This window comes from Tachyglossus aculeatus, chromosome 22 (genome assembly GCF_015852505.1).
Source record: "Tachyglossus aculeatus isolate mTacAcu1 chromosome 22, mTacAcu1.pri, whole genome shotgun sequence".
Taxonomy (NCBI): Eukaryota; Metazoa; Chordata; class Mammalia; order Monotremata; family Tachyglossidae; genus Tachyglossus; species Tachyglossus aculeatus.
Genome location: NC_052087.1, coordinates 5,954,077 through 5,977,822, shown reverse-complemented (window position 1 = coordinate 5,977,822; position 23,746 = coordinate 5,954,077). Strand labels below are relative to the sequence as shown.

The 23,746-nt window shown below is 41.7% G+C and overlaps 1 protein-coding gene across 1 annotated transcript in view; it reads left to right on the top strand.

Annotated features, from left to right (window-relative positions):
* Window positions 1-23,746, top strand: part of DCDC1 (doublecortin domain containing 1) — a 405,509-nt gene that overhangs the window by 361,426 nt on the left and 20,337 nt on the right. Inside the window, exons 27-34 of the mRNA XM_038764553.1 lie at window positions 3,768-3,938; window positions 6,186-6,371; window positions 7,611-7,814; window positions 8,333-8,525; window positions 9,855-10,010; window positions 10,998-11,099; window positions 16,367-16,497; window positions 18,120-18,299. Coding sequence (XP_038620481.1) covers window positions 3,768-3,938; window positions 6,186-6,371; window positions 7,611-7,814; window positions 8,333-8,525; window positions 9,855-10,010; window positions 10,998-11,099; window positions 16,367-16,497; window positions 18,120-18,299 — 1,323 coding nt within the window. The remainder of the gene's footprint in view (window positions 1-3,767; window positions 3,939-6,185; window positions 6,372-7,610; window positions 7,815-8,332; window positions 8,526-9,854; window positions 10,011-10,997; window positions 11,100-16,366; window positions 16,498-18,119; window positions 18,300-23,746) is intronic.

Genomic DNA, 23,746 nt, shown 5'->3' with positions numbered 1-23,746 from the left:
GAGTAGATACAAGTTAATCAGGTTGGACACAGTCCCTGTCCCACATGGGGCTCACAGACAGGAAGGAGGGAGAACAGGTATTGAATCTCCATTTTCTGGTTGAGGAAACTGAGTCACAGAGAAGCTGTGACTTGCCCAGTCAGCAGGCAAGTAGTGGAGCCACGGTTAGAAGCCAGGTCTCCTGACTCATAAACCCGTGCTACTTCCATTAGAACACACTGCTTCTATGAAGTGTGTGTGCGTCAGAAGGATAGGAAGACATTGCTGTAATGGTGCACTGGCTAGATGACTGAAAATTTCCATCAATGATGTTGAACACCCAGAAAATATGCAGTCTCCAAGGTACTCTGGTGTTATTAATACCAGTGACCCAGCTTGTCTTGCATGCAGTGACTCCAAAATTAGGACGCAGAGGTCTGGATGGCTATCAAAGGTTAGCCCAACTTACTCTTCTCTCCAGATGATAAATATGGGCTGCAAATTTATTCTGGGTGACACTGTATATATATATCACATTCCATTCGTCTTTATCAAATGACTTTTCAGCTCAGAGCAGGCAGATAAAAACCTGGCACAGGCTCACATTTACTACCCCAATCAGTTTCATGAAATTATATATGTACATATATTTTCCCCAAGGTTCTAGTTTTATTAGAAACGAGTGTGATCCCAAAGTAATTTGTATTATCTTTCCAGCTTTTTTCTTTGCTGGTTTTTCATTTTCATTTCTTGAAGCAATCAGCTTGCGAGAATATATTAAAGTTCATGGGAAATGATAGTAAGTGATGTTAGGTTAATTCCAATCGAGCCCTCCCTGTTCCTCTAAAATACAGTCATTGCATTTTCTACAGGTTTGAAGTGATGCTACACTGCCGTGCTTTTTTAAATCAAACCTAGAGGTGCATTGATTTCCTCTTTACTTTCAATCAATAGGTTGGTGCAGTGGATATTAACCCTTACTCTCTCTTTTGACTCCAGTGCTTAGAACAGTGCTTGGCACATAGTAAGCACTTAACAAATGCCATCGTTATTATTATTATTAACATGGACCTCATGGATTTGATATAGGATCATCCCAAAACCTCCCTGAATCTAACGTTGAATCAATCAATTGTATTTATTAAGCATTTATTGTGTACAGAGCACTGAACTAAGCACTTGGGAGAGTACAGTGAACAGAATTGGTAGACATTTTCTCCACCCACAACAAGCTTACAGTCTAGAATTGGGCTCCTGTGGGCTATTTCTAAGCTGCTGAGAGTGCCTTGAGTGGTAACTCAATCAATCATCAATCAATACTATTTCTAGAGAACCTTCTGTAGACTTCTTTTAGACTGTGAGCCCTTTTAGACTGTGAGCCCACTGTTGGGTAGGGACTGTCTCTATATGTTGCCAACTTGTACTTCCCAAGTGCTTAGTACAGTGCTCTGCACACAGTAAGCGCTCAATAAATATGATTGATTGATTCTGTACAGAGCACTGTACTAAGCATTTGAAAGAGAACAGTGGAATCAATAGACGTGATCCCTGCTCTCGAGGTTTTTATAATCTAGCCGGAGTGACAAGCACAAAGCAAATTACAGATGGGTTCATATAACTGCTGAGAGTGACCCAGCCAATTCTCTGCATTTCTAGAGTATCTCCGGAGGTCCAACTTCTCTGGTATCTTGGGGTACCATAGGGACTGTGGGAGAATATGACTCGTACCAGGCCAGTTTATGGCGGTGGGGCTGTCAGGGAGAGAACTCGTTGTAGGGAGTAATCAATCAATCAATCAATCAATTGTATTTATTGAGCGCTTACTATGTGCAGAGCACTGTACTAAGCGCTTGGGAAGTACAAATTGGCAACACATAGAGACAGTCCCTACCCAACAGTGGGCTCACAGTCTAAAAGGGGGAGACAGAGAACAAAACCAAACATACCAACAAAATAAAATAAATAGGATAGAAATGTACAAGTAAAATAAATAAATAGAGAAATATGTACAACCATATATAGTAGACTAGAGTAGACTAGACTGTGAGCCTATTGTTGGGTAGGGACCATCTCTATATGTTGCCAACTTCCCAAGCACTTAGTACAGTGCTCTACACACAGTAAGTGCTCAAATACGATTGAATGAATGAATGAGTATAGGAGCTGCGATGGTCCCCTGGAAACATTTCAGGGTTCCCAAGTCTGTGGACTATTATGGCTTGGATTTCCTTGATCTTGCTACTTGGCATAAGACCTGAAAGCCTTCCCCCAACTTCTAGCATGCTTCGGACACCTGAAGTATCTGATAATTTTCTGTCCTCAATTCTTGACACATTGTGCACCTAAAAGGTCACTGTGCAAATTGATTGTTCTCCAACATTCATAACCTTCTTACTGAAGGTAGACTCTCTTCCCTGCCTCATTGCCTATGCCCCTTCCTCTGGCATGGAGTCCACCCCACTTCAGATCCATCAAAACACATTTGCCTCCATCGTGAAAGCTTCCCCTCTAGATTGTAAGGTCCTTGTGGGCAGGGATTGTGTCTGCCAACTGTATTGCATTGTACTCTCCCAAGCACTTAGTACACTGATCTGCCCACAGACATTATATTGATATCTGTCGACCCCTCTAGACTGTAGGCTCGTTGTGGGCAGGGAATGTGTTTGTTTATTGTTATATTGTACTCTCCCAAGTGCTTAGTACAGTGCTCTGCAGTATAGTACAGTAAGCACTCAATAAGTATGACAATGAGTGAAGTAAACAATATCTGCACTCAAAAAACACGATTGAATCCTGAAAATCTACTTACTGTATGAGACATTCTACAACTCAACTGATAATAATAATAATAATAATAATGGCATTAAGCGCGTACTATGTGCAAAGCACTGTTCTAAGCGCTGGGGAGGTTACAAGGTGATGAGGTTGTCCCACGGGGGGCTCACAGTCTTAATCCCCATTTTACAGATGAGGTAACTGAAGTACAGAGAAGTTAAGGGACTTGCCCAAAGTCACACAGCTGACAATTGGCAGAGCTGGGATTTGAACCCATGACCTCTGACTCCAAAGCCCAGGCTCTTTCCACTGAGCCATGCTGCTTCTCTGATCTTCCCCAGCTCTGGTCACATCATCTGCCACAACCACCTTTGACGCTTGCTTGTGTGTGTATATTTTGTTACTTTTGCTCTTACCAGTTACACATGTTTTTTCCTCCTGTTCCTACTGTATGTATATATATAGAAGTCATGATATCACTCTGTCTCACCTAAAATTCAGAAAGGAACAGCTTCTGTTTTTTTTTCTGGCCTGTCCTAAGTCTGGTCTACAAAATCAGAAGAAATAGGTTGGATCTGAATTACTCAGTCAATCAATGTCATATTTATTGAGTGCTTACTGTGTGTATAGCAATGTATTAAGCATTTGGGAGAATACAATATAACAGAGTCAGTAGACATGTTCCCTGCCCACAATGAGCTTACAGTCTAGAATCTATAATCCACTTTGAAAGGTCTTTTTATTTTTCATCATGCATTTTACCATGGCATAAAGCATGATAACATAAAGGTAGGTAAATATCAAGCACAATTTAGAATATAAGCATGATCTATAATTTTGTCAGAAAGAATCCAGGAATTATTAAGAAAGGAGAAAAAGGTTTTAAAACAAAGATCTTAAATTTCAAGTTTTTCTTATTCCATTAAAATTTTAGTGTCAATTAACTGTGTAACTGGGCAACTGGCAGATTTACATTTCTGGTAACATCTGTCTCCATTGCTTCTTTTTTCCAGAAATATAAGCAATATTGTAACGGAGCTGCCAATCAGAAGTGGGGTTTTATGCAAAATGCCAAGGCAATGGTTGCCTTCCACAGCACTGTGCTGGATAAGGAGATCACAGCAGCAAATCACGCTGCAATTTGCACAGCTTCTGTGGTCAAAAATGAAGCAGTAGACCAACCAGTAAGTAGGTTCCTCCCCCAAGAACATAAAGAACTAAGGAGGGAAATGTAATGGGCCTCTTGGAAAATCTCCCATTGATCTGATGGTGAAGCTGACCTTGAGAGAGAGAACAGATCAGACACTGTAAATGTGTCTAGACAGACCAGACTATATGTTGTACCCTGAGGGCTAATCTTTGAGAGGTGTATTTATTCTTGAATAAATCATAATAAATCATACTTCTTATGGCACTGATGCCAGGCTTGCCCATTGACAGAGTAATCTGTCAGGAAGCCCCCAAACTGTTTTTATTAATAATGATAATAATAATAATGATAGTAATGGTATTTGTTCAGCGCTTACTATGTGCCGAGCACTGTTCTAAGCACTGGGGTAGTTACAAGGTTAACAGGCTGTTCCGTGTGAGGCTCACAGTCTTAATCCCCATTTTACAGATGAGGGAACTGAGGCCCAGAGAGGAGAAGTGACTTGCCCAAAGTCACACAGCATGGCTCAGTGGAAAGAGCACGGGCTTTGGAGTCAGAGGTCATGGGTTCAAATCCTGCCTCTACCACTTGTCAGCTGTGTGACTTTGGGCAAGTCACTTAATTTCTCTGGACCTCAGTTCCCTCATCTGTAAAATGGGGATTAAGACTGCGAGCCCCACGAGGGACAACCTGACCACCTTGTAACCTCCCCAGCGCTTAGAACAGTGCTTTGCACATAGTAAGCGCTTAATAAATGCCATTATTATTAACAAGTGGCAGAGCGGGGATTCAAACCCATGACCTCTGACTCCCAAGCCCATTCTCTTTCCACTAAACCACGCTGCTTCTTATTACAAAGAATAACAAAGGTTATTCTTTGTTAACCTGTAGGTTTATAGCACAGTTTCACCTTTGTTTCCTGTCCACCTACAGAATTTTTTTCCTATCCCTTCCTCACTTAAAGCAGCTTAGCAATGATGGGAAAGCAGTTTTGCCTAGTGGAAAGAGCATGACCCTGGGAGTCAGAGGACCTGGATTCTTATCGCATCTCCGCCACTTCCCTGTTGTGTGATCTTGAGCAAGTCACTTAACTACTTTGTCCCCCAGTTTCATCATCTTTAAAATGGGGATTAAATAGCTGTTCTCCTTCTTCATTAGACTTTGAGCCCCAGGTGGAACAGGAATTATGTCCTACCTGATTATCTTGTATCTACCCCAGCACTTAGTACAACGCTTAGCATATAGTGTTTGTTTTATGGTACTCGTTAGCACTCGGAAGCCAAACATTGTTCTAAGCGCTGGGGTAGGTACAAGTCAATAAAGTTGGGCACAGTCCCTTTCCCACATGGGGCTCACAGTTTTAAGTAGGAGGGAGGGCAGCTGTGGAATCCCAATTTTACAGTTGAGGAAACTGAGGCAGAGAAAAGTTAAGTGACTTGCCCAAAGTCACACAGCAAGCAATTGGCAGAACCTAGGTCCCCTGATGCCTAGCTCGTGCTCTTTCCACTAAAACAAACTCTAAGTGCTTGACAAATATTATTTTTATTATTAGTATTAGTATTGTCATCATTATTATTATAGTATTATAATTATTCAAATAGAATGAATGCCAGTAATCTCAAAGGCCAAGTGATAATGCTGTGTTTGATTATACTTGTCTACTTACCTCTTTTTCCTTAAGCCCAGCCTAATTTATTGGAGCCTATGTGCTAATTTTCTTGAAGGGATTTTTCGTATGAAAATAAGTCATTATTTCTGATCAGTTCAGCTAGCTGATTGATTTTACTGCCCTGATAACCAAATAATCATAAAAGTTCTTTTCCAATTGTTTCATTTTGGAAAAGAGTGGCATGAGAAGGACGGAATAACTGACTGAAAGTTCAGTTTGTTTTCTTGGGTCACGATCTGATGCTATCAGAATGGCAGCATCAAAATCCTGGGCTTGTGTGTACTCAGGAAAATAAATTTCTGTCATCCATTTTCCAAATTCACTCTTCTTTAGGCTTAAAAGGGAAATCCCTATCTTAAGAATTAGAAATAAGCCTACGAGTAAATGTGCTTCTTTCTAGAATGCAGGACTCTGTTGATTAGGGAAATGCGAAATGTATTTATATGCCCATAAAATAATATTGGAATTTACAAGGATTTCCAGGATCCCCACAAAATATTTCTAACATAAAGCGGTGTAAAATGGGTAAAGAAGCTATAAATCCCTATAGGAAATAATTGGAGAGTAAAACTTCCTTTTAAAGGAATCACTTATTTTTCTTCTCCAAATTAGGGATTCTGTATTCCTGTGCTTGGTGGCAAGCGAAGGATAATGATGTGTCTGGCTTGTACAAGGTCCAGAAGAAGGAAGAAGGAATTGAAACCATTACTTCCAGGTAGTAGGTTCGTCTGTGCTTCTGGCTCCAGGAATAGAGGCCGATTCTCACTAGGACCTTTCAAATTCATCCATGTGGCCCAGGTTTGTAATATGCTAAGCTGCATCAACAGAGTCGTGGGAACAGTGTTGACGTGAGGTGTTGATATTTTTGAATGCCATTTATTGCTGTCAGTTTCCCTCTGCCTCATCAGATATGACCTCCTCTCACTCAATTCGTGGACCCTTTGGCTGCTTCTTTTTTCCTTCCATTTGATCTGCTTTGATTTCTTTTATCTCTATGAACAGCTTGATTTACATCTTGAAATCCTTTGGCACTTCTGATGCTGCATCTGTCTTTGGGGGTGGGAATGGGGGTTCCACGTTCTACTTTTTATTGCTTGCTTGGGCTTTTGTTGCTCAAGGAGGTTAGAAGGCTACATGAAGTCTTTGAATTAATGAGTGCAACTTTCACTTTGCAGAGGGACAGCAACTTTTTATTGAGATGCCCTTATGTTGAAAGAAATGCAAAGTTTTCAGCAGTAACCCCTTGAGTCTCTATAGGTCAGTTTGTCACAGTTCAGTCACCAGTGTTCTCCCAGCTTAAATATATCTTGAGTGTCCACTAAACAGATGATATTGTCGGCAAATACTAATGCAGTTTTAGCTACTGCGATTTTAAAATCTAATTAGAGTCTAGAGGAGAACCTAATTTGTGTAAATTTTCTATCACAACACATTTAATACGTATTTGAGAGATGTTTTCTTTTCGCAACAAAATGTGCCTCAGTAAGAGTCCATTTTCCTCTTCCATGCATTCATGTTTCATTGGCATTAATGAAAGCTCTTCCTGTATCTCAAGGGGAATTTGTCCTTACATAAGCTGCTTGATATTCACTAAAAGGTAGGCTTTTACAAGTGTTCTGCAAGCTTTAAAAGAGATTATCTCTGTGGAGTTCTGGCATGTTCAATTTTGTCACCTTTTATAAAAGTAATGGTTCAATAGTAGCCACCTACTGTCCCAAGAAGTTTTGGTATTATGACAGTGGATTTTGAAAAGTTCTGAAGTTTTTAAAATAATATGAACATATTCTGGAGATCAGTTAATTGGGGAAAAGAGCCTATCCATCTGTAACACTGCCACATGTAAAAATTCATTGCATGTCTGGAGCAAATACATTTTGAAACTTAAAACACCTAGTTTCTTTACATAAATCTCAAGGGAGAATTAACTTATTCCTACACAAATGATAGGGATCCAAATTTGGCCAATATGCCTGGACAGAAACTATGGGTTGGAAAGTCAAGGCAGGCCTCATCGTCTATTTCCGTGGCATTCCACAGGCTGATCTATCAATTCAGGAGGCAGAAAATACTGTGCTTTATTATGAAAAGCTCCTTTCGTCTTTGCGGACTGAGGCATCCCTTCAAACCACATCTGAAAATATTTTGGCGACTGCGAGTCAGAAATCTGTGAAAATAATTGCATATAGAAATGGAGCAGGATACCAAAATGGGAAGTTAATCGTGGCTGAAACATTCCCCATGGTAAGTAACTGGCATTCAAATGCTACTTCCATCCCTGGCAGTAACATTAATGGCAACAAAGATAAGCAAGAACTGTCCTGGACAAATGGACAGAGATGTCTACCCAGTAGACAAATCACTGTTCTCTCAATCTGTCTCTCTCTATGAGGCCTTAGACAATTTTTTTACCTCTACTTGTAAATGGAGATACATGCTGAATGTTTTGCCATCTTCTTACTCAGTATATTTTTGAAGAGCTTTTTAAATATGATTTTTTAGAACAGTAAAGTCCATTACAGCAACAGTGTTAAATTTGGTTTGTGGGTACTCCTTTTGTACTGTTTTAGGAAATATTGTGATTCCAAAATATGACTGCTCCATTGAGTTAGAGGACAGTAATATCTGAATTGGGTAAAAAGTTGTCATGGGTTGGAGCTAAATTTAGAATGCTGTAAACAGTGATTGCAGTTGATTAGCCAAGTTAGTAGACATTCAATACTGATTGCCTATTTAGTTATCAATTTTCCTGTATTTTCTAGCTCCTTAAACAATGTGCTGTGCAGCTGGGACTCACAAGGACAGCCTGTAGGCTATATACCAGTGATGGAACCAAAGTTCTGTCTCTACGTGGTTTAGTCTCATGTGCTGTGAACAAATTCCTGAAACAAAGAGGCTCAGAAGGAGAAGTGAAAGATGCAGTCCCTGATGGCACAGAAAGTGTAACTATAACAGGTACATGATTGGTTAAATTCACTATGGTTTCCCAAGTTCTGCTTCTACTCAGTCTTACGAAAATCTCCATGTTCCAAGTTACACCACCCCACTGAGCCCTCAAAGCGTTATTGAAGATATATCCCCGCCAAAAGGCCCTCCTTAACTAACCTCCCCTTTTTCCTTCTCCCATTCCCTTCTGCGTCACCTTGATTTGCTCCCTTTATTCACCCCTCCCTCAGCCCCATACCACTTAAGCTCATTATGGGCAGGAAATGTGTCTACTAATTGTATGGTATTGTACTCTCCCAAGCACTTAGTACAGTGCCCTGGACATAGTAAGTGCTCAATAAATATGATTGATTGATATCTGTAATTTACTTATATTAATGTCTGTCTCCCCCTCCAGGCTCCAAGCTCATTGTGGGCAGGGAATATGTCTACCAACTCTGATATATTGTTATATTGTAGTAATAATGATAATTCTAGTATTTGTTATGCAGCCACTATGTGCCAGGCACTGTACTAAGTGCTGGTGTGAATAGAAGCAAGTGGGATTGGACACAGGCCCTGCCCACCTGGGGCTTACAATGTCAATCCCCATTTTACAGATGAGGTAACTGAGGCACAGAGAAGTGAAGTGACTTCCCCAAGGTCACAAGGGAGACGGGTGGCAGAGCCAGGATTAGAACCCAAGCCCTTCCAACTCCTAGGCTGTGCTCTATCCACTCCACCATGCTACTTCTCTGTACTCTCCCAAATGCTTAGTACAGTGGTCTGCACAAAGTAAGTGCTCAATAAATAAATAAATACGATTGATCTATGCTTCTTTCCTCCAAGCAAAGCCTGTTGGAAAGCTGAAGGGAGCCACTTTAATGCGGTTATTTCAAGAATATTGGGAGGATTCCTACCTTTTTTCTCTTTTTGTAGAATAAGAAAAAAATGAGAGCTTGCCAAGTGCATATTTTCATAATGTTAGAAAATCATCTTAATTCGATTTTGAATGAATAAATGTGCAGTAGCTTAAATACAAAGAAAATGGTTTATGGGAACTGGAATAGATTATGAATTAAAAAGAAAAGTTATTAATCAACCTTGAGATAAAAATGAGGATATTGTGTGGATAGGAAGGAATCTATATTTGTTCTCATAGATGATCAAGATACTTTACAAAAATAAGTATTTATAACTAGATCGCTTCCATTGTCCAGATTCTATTTAACTCTGTTTTGATATTTTATAGCAAATGTCTAAATGGTAAAAATGACTTTTGAAGTAAAGGTTAAAATAATAGGAAGTTAAAGTCTAAATGATTATTAAAATAAAATGAAGCAATGCCATTTCTTTTAGATAAAAAACAGAATGATGCAGTGAAAATTAAATCATCTCCAAAATCCGTGATTCTACATAGTCTCAATCATGTTGATGATTCTTTGCTCACCTCCATCCTCAGAAATCCTACTGATGTCTGGGTGTCTTGTGGGGAGCCTTTTCAACCACCGGACGGTAAGGATCTTATGTTTCTGGTTTCTTCCAAGGGCCAGTTGAGGGGGACGGGGTGGAAGAGAGGGAGAGAGAGAAAACTGTAAACTAGTGATTTGGCTTTATGGAAAATAAACAAGACCAGGGTCATGTCACCATACTATCATTTTTGCAAAAAAAAAATTGGCGGTCCATCATTGGCTATGCATCAGATGGATGAAAGCCTGTTCACACTTTACACCTCTGCCTCTTTGCCTTCCTAGAATCTAGTGTTTTGCAAGGGAAATTGGCTAATTTGATTGATAAAGGCATGTGCTTTCAACAAGTTCTAATGTGATACATTAGGAAATAACAAATGGATTTTAATTCACTTTGGGAACAACTTGCCGGCACATTTCCATTTTCAAGACTTATACCCTTTAGGCAGTAGGTGCGTGTTTAAAAAATGAATAGTTCAAAACTAGGTCTCCATCACTGTAGAATACACTGTGGAAGTAGAAAATGAAATGCAGCTAATGTGTATGTTAAGGCTATGTCATAAAGCCTTGATTGCAGTGAGAAGCAATGTGGTCTACGGGCTAGAGCATCAGCCCGGGAGTCTGAAGGAACTGGGTTCTAATCCCAGTTCTACTGCTTGTCTGCTGTGTGACCTTGGGCAACTCACCTAACTTCTCTGTGCCTCAGTTGCCTCACCTGTAAAATGGGGATAAAGACTGTGAGCAGCCCTATGTGGAACAGGAACTGTGTCCAACCCGATTGTCTTGTATCTACCCCAAGGCTTAGTACAGTGCTGGCACCTACTAAGCACTTAACAAATATCACTATTACTACAATTATTAGTCTACAGTACCTTGCAATCTCTCATAGTTTCATTTGAAGAACCTCACTTTTTAATTACACATTTCTAAGTGAACCTCTTCAATAGACTCGTGTCCTTTACCAGTCGTTTGCTTATTTATTACAAGACATAATATATTCCAGTACAAATGCTAAATATGTTCATGCCCACAGCTTTACAAAAGTCAGAAAGACTAAAGAAACAAAACTGGCTAAAGAAAAGCAGAGTCTTGGCTGATCTGGATGTCACAAAACATAAAATGAGGCAGTTACAAGGTCAGTATGAAATCAACCAAGCCCCATTATAGCTAATTCATTCATTCAGTCATATTTACTTAGTTCTTACTGTGTGCAGAGCACTAATCTAGGTGCTTGGGGAAGTGCAATACAACAATAAACAGATACATTCCCTGTCCACAACGAATTTACAGTCTAGAAGTGGGGGAGACAGATATTAATATAAATAAATAATTTACAGATGCGTACATAAGTGCTGTGGGGCAGGAAGGGGGATGAACAATAGGAGCAAGTTGTTCTGGGCCTCACTAAGGTTGCTGCCTGGTGTTTTTCCTTAGAGAATTACTTCCTGATAACTCATACCTTGGCAGTAATGTGTTACCAAAAATAGCGGTTAGATGATAGATCATTTGAATACTGATTTCTTAGCAACAAGAGTTTTTCTGATACCTGGTCATCTAGGAATTTGTCATTCATTTGTAAGCACATGTAATGGGATGACAAGGAGAGAACTATTGTTATACTTGTACTCAGGTTTTTAAGTTATTGAGCGTTTTATGAAATCTATAAAAAAAAATCACACAAGATAAAAAAGGCAATAAGAAAAAGAAATAATTTATCATACTAAATACTGTAAATTATATAAATGACTAATTGATATCAATTTACCAGTACTGAATAACTATAATGGATTATTATTGTATTCAATAATTATATAATTATTTGATATGTTCAATTTACAGTCTCCTCTTTTAGACTGTAAGGTCCTTGTGGGCAGGGAACATGTTTACCAACTCTGTTATATTGTACTTTCCTAAGCACTTAGTGCAGCAGCATGAAGAAGTGTGGCTCAGTGGAAAGAGCATGGAACAGTGCTTAGAACAGTGCTTTGCACATAGTAAGCACTTAATAAATGCCATTATCATCATGGGCTTTGGAGTCAGAGGTCATGGGTTCAAATCCCACCTCTACCACTTGTCAGCTGTGTGACTTTGGGCAAGTCACTTAACTTTTCTGTGCCTCAGTTACCTCATATCTAAAATGGGGATTAAGACTGTGAGCCCCCCGTGGGACAACCTAATCACCTTGTAACCTCCCCAGCGATTAGAACAGTGCTTTGCACATAGTAAGTGCTTAATAAATGCCATTATTATTATTATTATTGTGCTCTGTCCACAGTAGATACTCAATAAATACAATTGATTGATTTGAATGAACTTAGCTTTCTTTACTATCTGGTCTAATTTGCATAAGTATCTGATAGTTCATAATGCAAACCTTGCCAAGTACCTAAAACACTTTGTAATGACTGGGTGACAGTCTCTTTGTGGAATTATATTGCAAGTGCAATCATTTTCAAAGAACAATAAAAGCAAGCTGAAAGAAAATGTAAAATGCAGAATTTTCTCATTGTACAAATACCATAACTCTCTTCATGGTTTGCTCTGTGATAAACTGTTATTATTTATCAGGGTGACACAGGATGTGAGTGGTCAAAGTGGCATTCTAAGTGAAATCTCATTTGTTGAAAAGATGTTTGCAACAGCCTTTGATAAATACATATTAACTGCATATTTATGATTAGAATTGAGAGAAAGCCACATGTTTGGTTTTACATTTGTTATATGTGTATTACATCATAGTCTCCCCCAGAGCATCTTACCTAATACCATTACTTCTATAACTCATCTTCTGAGTGAATCAATTTTCTTTTTTTCACATCCATAAATTATATATGTAGACACACTCTGGGCACATGTAGTTTTAGTCCAGTCAGTTCTGGCAGAAAGGCTATTGCTGCTGGATCTTTTTACAGCTCTGACTTTTAGTGCTTCTTAAAGGAGGAAATGGATTATGACATCTTCAAAGCCCATATTTCTCCTCCCTCATTTCTCCACAGAAAACATATGGGGTGTTTACATGACTCAAAACAATTTCACATTAGGTCCAGTTTATCAACATCAGTAATATGGTTTTAAAAATAATATACTTTGGCATTATATTTCAATAGCAGGAACAGCAATATTAGGAAAGGCAATTGCTTTCTCTCCACCCATCTTTTTCTCTCTTCTCTTTTCCTTTCTTTCTATCTCTGAATATATGCAGAGTACTTTTTTTTGAAATGGTACTTGTACTTAGTACTATTTGCCAAACAAAGAAATAATAATTACGGTATTTGTTTAAGTGCTTACTATGTATCAGGCACTGTACTAAGCTCAAGGATAGCACAGAGCTCAGGGATAGCTTTAGAAGCCTGAAATATATATCTCCAAAGGGCATGTAAGTTTGTTTCCCTTTTGTTCATGGAAGAATTAAGCATTATAAAATGCATTAATCTGTTTTGATCAGTGAATTAAATTATTCATAGAATTCCTTACTATGGAATATATCAAGAATCTCTTTATCTTATTCCTTGAAGGAAAAATGGGATTACCTTACATAGCATGAGATAATCATGGTTCTGGGTAATAGATCTTAGGAATATTGGTTTGGAAACCCTTAATCCGATAGACTTATTGTGTGGAAGGTACTTTATTATTGAATGCATGTTCCAAAATAATGGAAAGCATGACAATACAGGTTAAAAATGTTATTTCCCACTATTGAAATATGCAATTTATGATATGCAGTGGCAGCTTCAGGATGGCACCCATCAAAGTAAGAGCCCAGGCCACTCCTTGTGACCTGTTGACATCATTTGGACGTGCTAGTATGATCTCATTAATAATAATAATGGCATTTATTAAGCGCTTACTATGTGCACAGCACTGTTCTAAGCGCTGGAGAGGTTACAAGGTGATCAGGTTGTCCCACGGGGGTGTCAAAGTCTTAATCTTTCTCTCCCCCTCGTCCCCCTCTCCATCCCCCCATCTTACCTCCTTCCCTTCCCCACAGCACCTGTATATATGTTTGTACATATTTATTACTCTATTTATTTATTTATCTTGTACATATCTATTCTATTTATTTTATTTTGTTAGTATGTTTGGTTTTGTTCTCTGTCTCCCCCTTCTAGACTGTGAGCCCGCTGTTGGGTAGGGACTGTCTCTATGTGTTGCCGACTTGTACTTCCCAAGCGCTTAGTTCAGTGCTCTGCACACAGTAAGCACTCAATAAATACAATTGATTGATTGATTAATCCCCATTTTACAGATGAGGTAACTGAGGCACAGCGAAGTTGTGACTTGCCCAAAGTCACACAACTGACAATTGGCAGAGCCGGGATTTGAACCCAAGACCTCTGACTCCAAAGCCCATGCTCTTTCCACTGAGCGCCATCAGTGTGGCAAAATAGGGAGCAGGCCTGGGGGCTCATGAGTTACTTCTGATTTCTGACTCAAGCCTCAAGAAGCACTTAGCTTCGCCCAGGGCTCTGTCAGGATGGGGCAGGTAGGTGTTGGGCACAGTGGGATGGGGACACATTAGAATGTGATGCACGGACTAATGGATAGAGCCTGGAAGTCCTGAGGACATGGGTTCTAATCCTGCTCTGCCACTTGCCTGCTGTGTGATTTTGGGCAAGTCACAACTTCTCTGTGCCTCTGTTCCCTCATCTATAAAAGGAGGATTAAGACTCTTGGCCCTGTGTGGGGCAGGACTGTGTCCAACCTGATTACCTCCCCCTTTAAGACTGTGAGCCCACTGTTGGGTAGGGACTGTCTCTATATGTTGCCAATTTGTACTTCCCAAGTGCTTAGTACAGTGCTCTGCACACAGTAAGTGCTCAATAAATACGATTGATTGATTGATTGATTACCTTGTATCCAGAAGGTCATGGGTTCTAATCCCAGCTCTGCTGCCTGTCTGCTGTGTGACCTTGGGCAAGTCACTTAACTTCTCTATGCCTCAGTTCCCTCAATTAAGACTGTGAGCCCCGTATGGGACAGGGACTGTGTTCAACCCAATTATCCTGTATGCACCCCAGTGCTTAGCACACAGAGTAAGTGCTTGACAAATACCGTAATTCCTCTTCTTCTCATTAGTAGTAGTAGTACAATGCCTAGCAAATAGCTAAAGTACTAAACAAATACCATTATTATTATTTTTATTATTATTTTGTGCTGCTCAGGAGTTTGGGTTTGGCTCCACCCCACAAACAATCAGTCAATGGTATTTATTGAGCACTTACTATTTGCATAGCACTATACTAAACCCTAGGGAGAGTACAATACAATAGAATGAGAAGACACTTTCCCTGCCCATAATGTGTTTACAGTCTAGAGGGAAACATGAGACCGCATGAGATAATGGCATTTATTAGGCACTTACTGTGTGCAAAGCACTGTTCTAAGCGCTGGGGAGGTTACAAGGTGATCAGGTTGTCCCACTGGGGGCTCACAGTCTTAATCCCCATTTTACAGATGAGGTAACTGAGGCCCAGAGAAGTGAAGTGACTTGCCCAAAGTCACACAGCTGACAAGTGGTGGAGCCGGGATTTGAACCCATGACCTCCGACTCCAAAGCCCGGGCTCTTTCCACTGAGCCACGCTGATGCAGTGTGGCCTAGTGATGAGAGCATGAGTCTGGGAGCCGGAGGGCCTGAGTTGTAATCCTGGCTCCCCGACATGTCTGCTGTGTGATGCTGGGCAAGTCATGTAACTTCTCTATACCTCAGTTACCTCATCTATAAAATGGGGATTGAGACGGTGAGTCCCACGTGGGACAGGGATGGTGTCCAACCTGATTAGCTTGTTTCTACCCCAGCGTGTAATACAGCTCCTGGCAGATAGTAAAGCATGTAATAAATACTATTTTAAAAAAATAATAAATTCAGTGATCTCCAGATTTCTGGTAAAGCCCCCACAATACCCAATGGTTGCCAAGCTGCAGGGTAGAGGGATGGGACACCAACCAACCCTCTCCCAGAAAACCCCCACAGCGGCAGGAAAACCTGCTTGGCTAACCAAAAAGAGGCAGGCCCGAAGCCTCTCCCTTACCCGCTCAGGTCCTCTGAAAATCCTTCATCTCTGTGGCTCTTGGTCTTCCAGACCATCCTCTGTAGGCCCCACCCCAGGCCTCACTGGTGTCTGCCACCAAGAGCTGTAAATTGACAGCGTAGTTAGTGCAGTGTCTCTTTCACCTCCCTGTCATTTCATGGCTGTCCCCCAAGCCCAGGACTCACCCTAGAGCCCTCACAGGGCTCCCTCATTTTAGGCTCTTTCCCAGCTCCTCCTCCCACTCTCGGCTCGGGATACAAATTGAAAATGGGGTGGCTCATTCAATACAGAATCCCCAACACAAAGTCGAGTACATTAAGGTGAAGTCAACTGATTACAAAATAATTTTGTCAAACATTTGGTTTTCAGGGCGAGGAGTAGCAGCTTGCGATTTGGCCTGTACGATTTCCAACAGCCCTTTGCAACCTGTGTCTGTCAAAAACCGGCCAGCACAAACTCAAGAAGAGAAGAAACTCCAGGAGCATATACAACACACCGAGGTATGGACGTTCAGCTGGGGGGAGAGTCAAATAATTGAGAAACGACTTAGCTTGTACAGAAATCTTTCCTCAAGGTTGAATTTTAAACTGCACCTTTAACAGCGTGTCAATTACTGGCCACTTAACCAGCATGTCCCAGAAGCCACAGTTTGAGTTGGCATTTGAAGGGCACCAATAGACACCTGGCTCAGATGAAAGTGTTCTTGGCCTGAATGGAGACCAGGAATTATGACCTCAGCAAAAGAAGGGAAAAAAGGCCCAGTGGATATGGACACAGGCAATTACTATGAGAACAGTTAGAAGAGCCTGATGCCTTTGTTGCTTATCACTCCTGAGGGTACTTCTTAACATGCGTAAAGAGCAAAGAGTGAAATGGTAATGGCATTAGAGGCATTGTGTAGTGAGGGATTCAGAAAGTAGTTTCGGTCCATATGGTTCATCAGTCAGTACTGCGCTTCATAAAAATGAGGAGATGAGAAAGGTCAGATCTTGAGAGATGACTCATGATAGAGACCTGGGAAAACTTCTTTCTTTGCTTTGTGAAGTTTTTCATCCAAATGGTCTGTCCCACTTTAATAGAGTTCTTCAAATTTGTGGAATTTACCTTGCTATAAGTCAGGGAAATGTATCCTCGTGGAGGCTACTGGGCTAATGGACTGTCTCCTGGGAGCCTGACTTCTTGCAAGACTAAGCAGGATAATCACGGGCCATAAAATGAATGTGAGTCATTGAACTTCTGTCAGCTAGACAATGAGGGGAAAGGCCCCTGGGGTCTCCTGTCTGGCAGGTTGCAGGGTTGTTGATGTGCCTTGGACTCAAGCAGAGGAGAGCCCTGGTTGCCAATGGCTTCTTGGACAGTTTTTCAATTTGACATACCGAAAGTCAAAATCTGTGGTGATTTTTCTCCATTCAGAACTCCTACCGTTACTAGTGGGAGTGCACTTTGAGTCCCAGAAGTGGCTATGGCTAACTGGCAGCCCTGTCCTAGCATGCTCCAGGTGACTCCTCTCATCTGCAGAGTCCCTTAGACCCTGGTGCTGATATTGGCATGGACATGTGATCTCACGTGGTGTGCTGCCACTGCTACCTCCAGAGATTTCTCCAGCTCACGTTTGAGCAGTGCCAACAGGTTGAAGGAAAAGGTTGTGCAAATCCAGCCCAGGCCAGCAAGATGGGAGGGGCAGAAACAGGGCAGAATGCAGGCATGGCTCTGGGTTTGCAGAAGAGGCTGCCCCCACATAGATGACTCAATCATGAGCTGGGATTTTTGCAATTCCTGAAAGACTTTCCCAGTCCCAGAGCAGTATTTCTTCCCAGGGGCAATCCCAGACCAAGGATGTGGTAGTCTGTAGAGGTGTTGGCGGTGATGGCATGGAGGTAGAACTTTACCTGTCTGGGGACAAGACAGGTCTTATTGTTCTCCTCAGATGTCATGGCCATGATTGGTGTGGAACCCAAGGTGGCTGCCTTACTCATCTCTCCATTTCCTAACCCTGCTCCGTGAAAAACTAGATGGCCTATTATGTTGGAGGAAGTCAATTTGCGGTCTCTCCCTGTTCCTTGTGACGAGAATGCTAGGAAAAAGAAATAATATTACTAATCAGGTGTCCTTTCCTCAATAGGCACATCTTTCAGAGCTTCACGTCTTTCAAGAAAAAGGAAATTCTCCAATTTCAGCTCAACAAAGGGCATCCAAAATCAAGGGCCTGTATAGTCAACCAAGTACAAAGAGAGTGTGGACCTACCTAAATGGTGGCAGACCTGAAGAGGGAGTCCACACCTGGGGCAAAACAATCACAGAGGTAAAATTACAAGAGAAAAAATTTTGCAGAGTCACTGTCTTTTCAGCACAGGATGTCATAAGATGATCAATCAATAGTTTTTATTGAGAGCTTACTCTGTGCAGAGCAATGTAACTAAGTGCTTGGAAAAATACTGCCCTCAAGTATCTGAACCTTCTAAACCTGCCCAGGAAATTAAGTACCAGAATGGTTTGTTTGGTTCATTTTAAATTTTGTTCAGAAGAAAATGCGGATACAGTTAGGTTGGTGATTTCAACGGTCCTAGCTTTTAGTATGTAAAATGATGCTTGGTAGGAGGAGAAGCTAGAAATGAAATCTATATATCTCTTAAAAAATTGGAAGATGCACGTTGAAAAGAATGTGCCACAGCTCATATTGAACTGTCACATATGAACACACAGTTGACACGTGCTCACGATTGTCACAGAGTTAATAATAAAGATAGAAGTATCTATTGAGCATTTTTTATGTAGAGAAGGTGTTTGGAGGAGTGAAATAGATTGAACAGACATTATCCTTGCCCTCAAGGAGTTTATAATCTAGTGGGGAGATGGAAATTAAACTATATTACAGATTGGAGGAAGCAATAGAATATTTAATATGTGTACATAAGTGCTATGTGGGTAATGAGGATTAAAGTGCTGCCATCGGAGTTGTGGAATATGAGGTAGGGAGATTAAATATTTAGTGGGGAAGTCTTCCTGGAGGAGATATTATTTTAGAAGGGTTTGGAGAGAGGGAGAACTGAGATCTGTGAGACATGAAGGAAGAGGGAGTTCCAGGGTGTGAGTGAGGGAACTGTACTGGGCAGGTGATCCAGGAATGGGGGTTGATGGTGTGAGATTGTCAGAGGACCAGTTGTTGAAGGAATCATGTTTGAAAGAGAGGGTAGAATTCAGAAGGCGGTTTTGTGAGTCGAGGGAACGCAGTCCTTTAATACCAACCTACTCACTGCACCTCGATCTTGTCTATCTTTTTTTATGGTATTTGTTGAGCACTTACTATGTGCCAGGCACTGGACCAGGACAGTGGGAAAGCACTGGGAAAGATATAGTCAGGTTGGACACAGTCCCTTTCCCATGTGAGGCTCACAGTCTTAATCCCCATTTTACAGATGAGGTAACTGAGGCACAGAGAAGTGAAATGACTTGCCCAAGGTCACACACTATCTTGCCCATCCTTTGCCAGAGGCCTGGAACTCCCACCCCCCTCCCCATCATATGTGACAGACTACCACTCTCTCCCCTTCAAAGCCTTATTAAAATCACATCTCCTCCAAGAGGCCATCCCTTACGAAGCCTTAATTTCCCCTACCCTTTAGTCAACCCACCCTCAGCCCCACAGCACTTATGTACATAGCCACAGTTTATTTTAATGTCTGTCTTCCCCTCTATACTGTTAGCTCCTTGTGGCAGGGAACGTCCACCAACTCTGTGATATTGTACTCTCCCAAGTGCTCAGTACAGTGATCTGCATGCATATGGTGCCAACTTGTACTTCCCAAGTGCTTAGTACAGTGCTCTGCACACAGTAAGCACAGTAAGGGAGATTGTTTAGGTAGTTCAAAGGACGAATGACAGGCTGAGAAGAAGAATGGAGATTAAAAATCATTCTTTGGGAGAGAACAGTTTTGTGGGGAAGAGAAGTATGGAAGAGTAAACAGATTAGAAAGCTGTGGTCAAATCAATTGATGATATTTCTTGAGCACTTTTTAAGGCATTTAAGTGCTCACTTATGTGCCAGACACTATGCTAAGCACTTGGAAGAGTACAATAGAGTAGTAAAACATGATCCCTGCCTAATCCTAACCCTGTTTGGCCTCTCAGCTTCCTTCAATACCATGTACCACCCCCTTCTCCTGGAATCATTGGCTTCACTGATACTGTCCACTCCTTTTTCCCCACCTAAGACTCTGCATGCTGCTACTCCATCTCTTTTGCCTCACCCCCACTCTCTAACTGTATTTCTCAGGGCTCGGTTCTGGATCCCCTTCTATTCTCCATCTACACCATCTCTTTATGTGACCTGACTTCTCTCTTTCACTGAAGTCTCACCAGGAGGTCAGCAAGTAGGCTGATCCGATGTCAAGACAATATATGACAAGTGCCTCTACCTGCAAAGTAGTAGTTTGGAAGGAAAGGAAGGGGCAGATTCTAGAGATATTGCAAAGGTTGAACCGACAGGATCTGGAGACCTACTGAATATGCAGGTTGAAGGAGAGAGAAGTGAATCAAGGATAATGCCAAGGTTGCTGTCTTGTGAGACGGGGATGGTGCTGTGAGTGCTTTGTACACAGAAAACACTCAATAAATTCGACTGAATTGATGTCTAAGTTGGGGGAGGAGAGGTTTTGGGAGGAAGATGAGGAGTTCTGTTTTGAAAATGCTAAACGTGAGGTGTTAGGAAGACCATTCAAGTACAGATTGCCGGAAGGCAGGAGGAAATTGAGATTGCATAGGAGAGAGGTCTAGGGCTGAAGACATAGTCCCAGAGAGTCAGAGAGAGAGTTCTTTGGTTCCGATTCTCTAGTACCTTTGGGAGATTGGCATGTTTCTCTCCTGGAAAATGTTGTTCCCAGACTCAGTCCCACCTTTCTTTTGGCCCCTTGTTCCCAGCTCTGCCTCCAACAGAAGCCTATGCATTTATGACAGCCAGGCTCTGCCAACAATATCTTAGAATCCCACATTCACTTCCTCTTTGCTCCTGTTTCTGCTCTTGTAATTCTGACAGCCCTTGCCTGCATCCTCAGTCACTCACTCGGTCACCTTTCTTGGGTTGCCTCTTACTACACTTGATCTCCAGTCTCTACCCCAAAACCCTAACTCTTCCTATTGTAGTGACCGTTCTTCAGGATCCAACTTGTAGTCTGATTTTCTCCTGTGCTGGCCTTTTTTCTGGCGCCCTCAAGCAGCTCTCATGCCCAGCAGCAGTTACTGCTTCTTCCTACAGAGAAGCAGTGTGGCTCAGTGGAAAGAGCCTGGGTTCTAATCCCAGCTCTAATCCCAGGTTCTAGAGCCCAAGGTCATGGGTTCTAATTCCAGCTCCGCCACATGTCTGCTGTGTGACCTTGGGCAAGTCACTTACTTCTCTGAGCCTCAGTTACCTCATCTGTAAAATGGGGACTGAGCCCCATGTGGGACAACCTGATCACCTTTTATCACCCCCAGTGCTTAGAACAGTGCTTTGCACATAGTAAGCGCTTAACAAATGCCATCATTATTATTACAGCAACTGTCAAGTGTGTGTCTCAACATCAAAGCGGCCCCAAGCAGGGTCTTTGTCTTGAATTTTCACACGGAGTATTGCTCAGATATTTACATTTACATAGAACCTGCGTAGGACAGTTTTAAAATAAGAGAAATCATGCAGCTCCAAATTGGTCAAAATTTTAGAACACAGGTTGTACTTCAACATTCATATTAGTGCCTCCTGTAGACTGTATGCTCCTTGTGGGCAGGGATCATGTGTACCAACTCCGTCGTATTATGTTTTCCCAAGCTCTTAGTTCAGTGCTTTGCACGCAGTCAGCTTTCAAAAATGACCATTGATTCATGTTTAAAAATCCTGTTTGTTTCGAACAATCAGTTTATTGCCTTAATTCAGTGTACTTACAAATTGATTTACTTCATTGAATGATTCAGTAAGGAATACAGTATTGGGCATAATCCAATTAGAAGAAACAAAAGCCTCAGCACAGAGAAATAATCATGTCTTTAGGTTTTTGAAAAAGTTTGTATGATTGCCTGCTGTCTCTCCACTCCCTTTCTATTGATAATTAAGAATATTCCTTTTTAGTTTGGATTCCGTAGATCACAGTTTGGGAGATTTAAGAACTTTCCTGTGGCAAGAAAAATTCTATTAACTAAACAGACCTGTAGGAGAAGATATCTGGCTAATGGAAGAGAGCATGACCAACTTAATAATTATGGTATTTGTTAAGTGCTTACTATGTGCCAGGCACTGTTTTGAGCACTGGGGTAGGTACAAGATATTCGGGTTGGACACACTCCCTGTCCCACAGACTTAATAATAATAATGGCATTTATTAAGTGCTTACTATGTGCAAAGCACTGTTCTAAGCGCTGGGGAGGTTACAAGGTGATCAGGTTGTCCCACAGGGGGCTCACAGTCTTAATCCCCATTTTACAGAAGAGGTAATGGAGGCCCAGAGAAGTTGTGACTTGCCCAAAGTCACACAGCTGACAAGCGGCAGAGCTGGGATTCAAACCCATGACCTCTGACTCCAAAGCCCAGGCTCCTTCCACTGAGCCATGCTGTGAGGCAACTAAGGCACAGAGAAGTGAAGTGACTTGCCCCAGGTCACACAGCAGGCAAGTGGCAGAGCCGGGATTAGAACCCAGAACGTTTTGACTCTAAGGCCAATGCTGTTGTGAATTCTATCTACTATGATTCTGGTGGATAGTGGAACTCAGATTTTCATGGGATGACATAACAGTTTTACTTCTGGGAAAAGTCATGTTATGGCCACATTGCTGTTGGACCAAAAGCACTGGATGGCAATACAGCAGACTTTAAATTCCATAAGAAGTAAAATGGCCATGTCAGTCCCGTCATCAGCATAGCAGGCTGGCATCCAGGTAAGCCCGATACTTACCTGTTCTCTTTCCCGTCCCACTTCTCTTTCTGCCCCTTGTCCCTTTGACCTCCGGGGCCACCAGAGCCATTGGACAAGCGGGAGGGTGGCAGGGGTTCCCTGTCCGGCCATCCTGCCCACACCGGCCAGGCCCGGGCTTGTGACTTTGGGAGCTGCAGAGAGCTTCAAGCCGAGGAAGGGAGCAGGCTTGGCCATGGTGAAAGAGTCAATCAGCTGTATTTATTGAGTATTTACCGTGTGCAGAGTACTGTACTAGGTATTTAGGAGTGCTTAGGAGAGTAAGATACTCGTTCCCTGCCCATAAGGAACTTAGAGTCTAGAGGTAAATAGCACCAAAAGGGGAGAGGAAAAGAAGGCCATAAGCTCTGTGGGGGCAGACTCAGGAATTGGGGGTGTTACACTGGTCTTCAGGATGGGAATAAAGTTTTAAAGAGCAGTAGCAAGGTAGGAGGAATAAGCAGAGACCTGAAAAGGACCAGGGTGAGAGTGGCCTTACTTAACAGCCGGGTATGCCGACATGGAACGACACAACAATTTTACTTTTACTGGAAATCAGCCTCCCTGTCATGGATCCCGGATGCTAGACAACTTGTATTTTTCAATCAGCCCATCATATTTACAGAATACTGTACTAAGCACTGAGGAGAGTCCATTATAGTAATATAACAGACACATTCCCTGCCCACAATGAGCCTATAGTCTAGGGGGGGAGACAGACATTAACTTAAATAAAATTACAGATATGTACTTAAGTGCTGTGGGGCTGGAGCAGGGGATGAATAAAGAGAGGAAATCGAGGTACAGAAGGGAGTGGGACAAGAGGAAAGGAAGG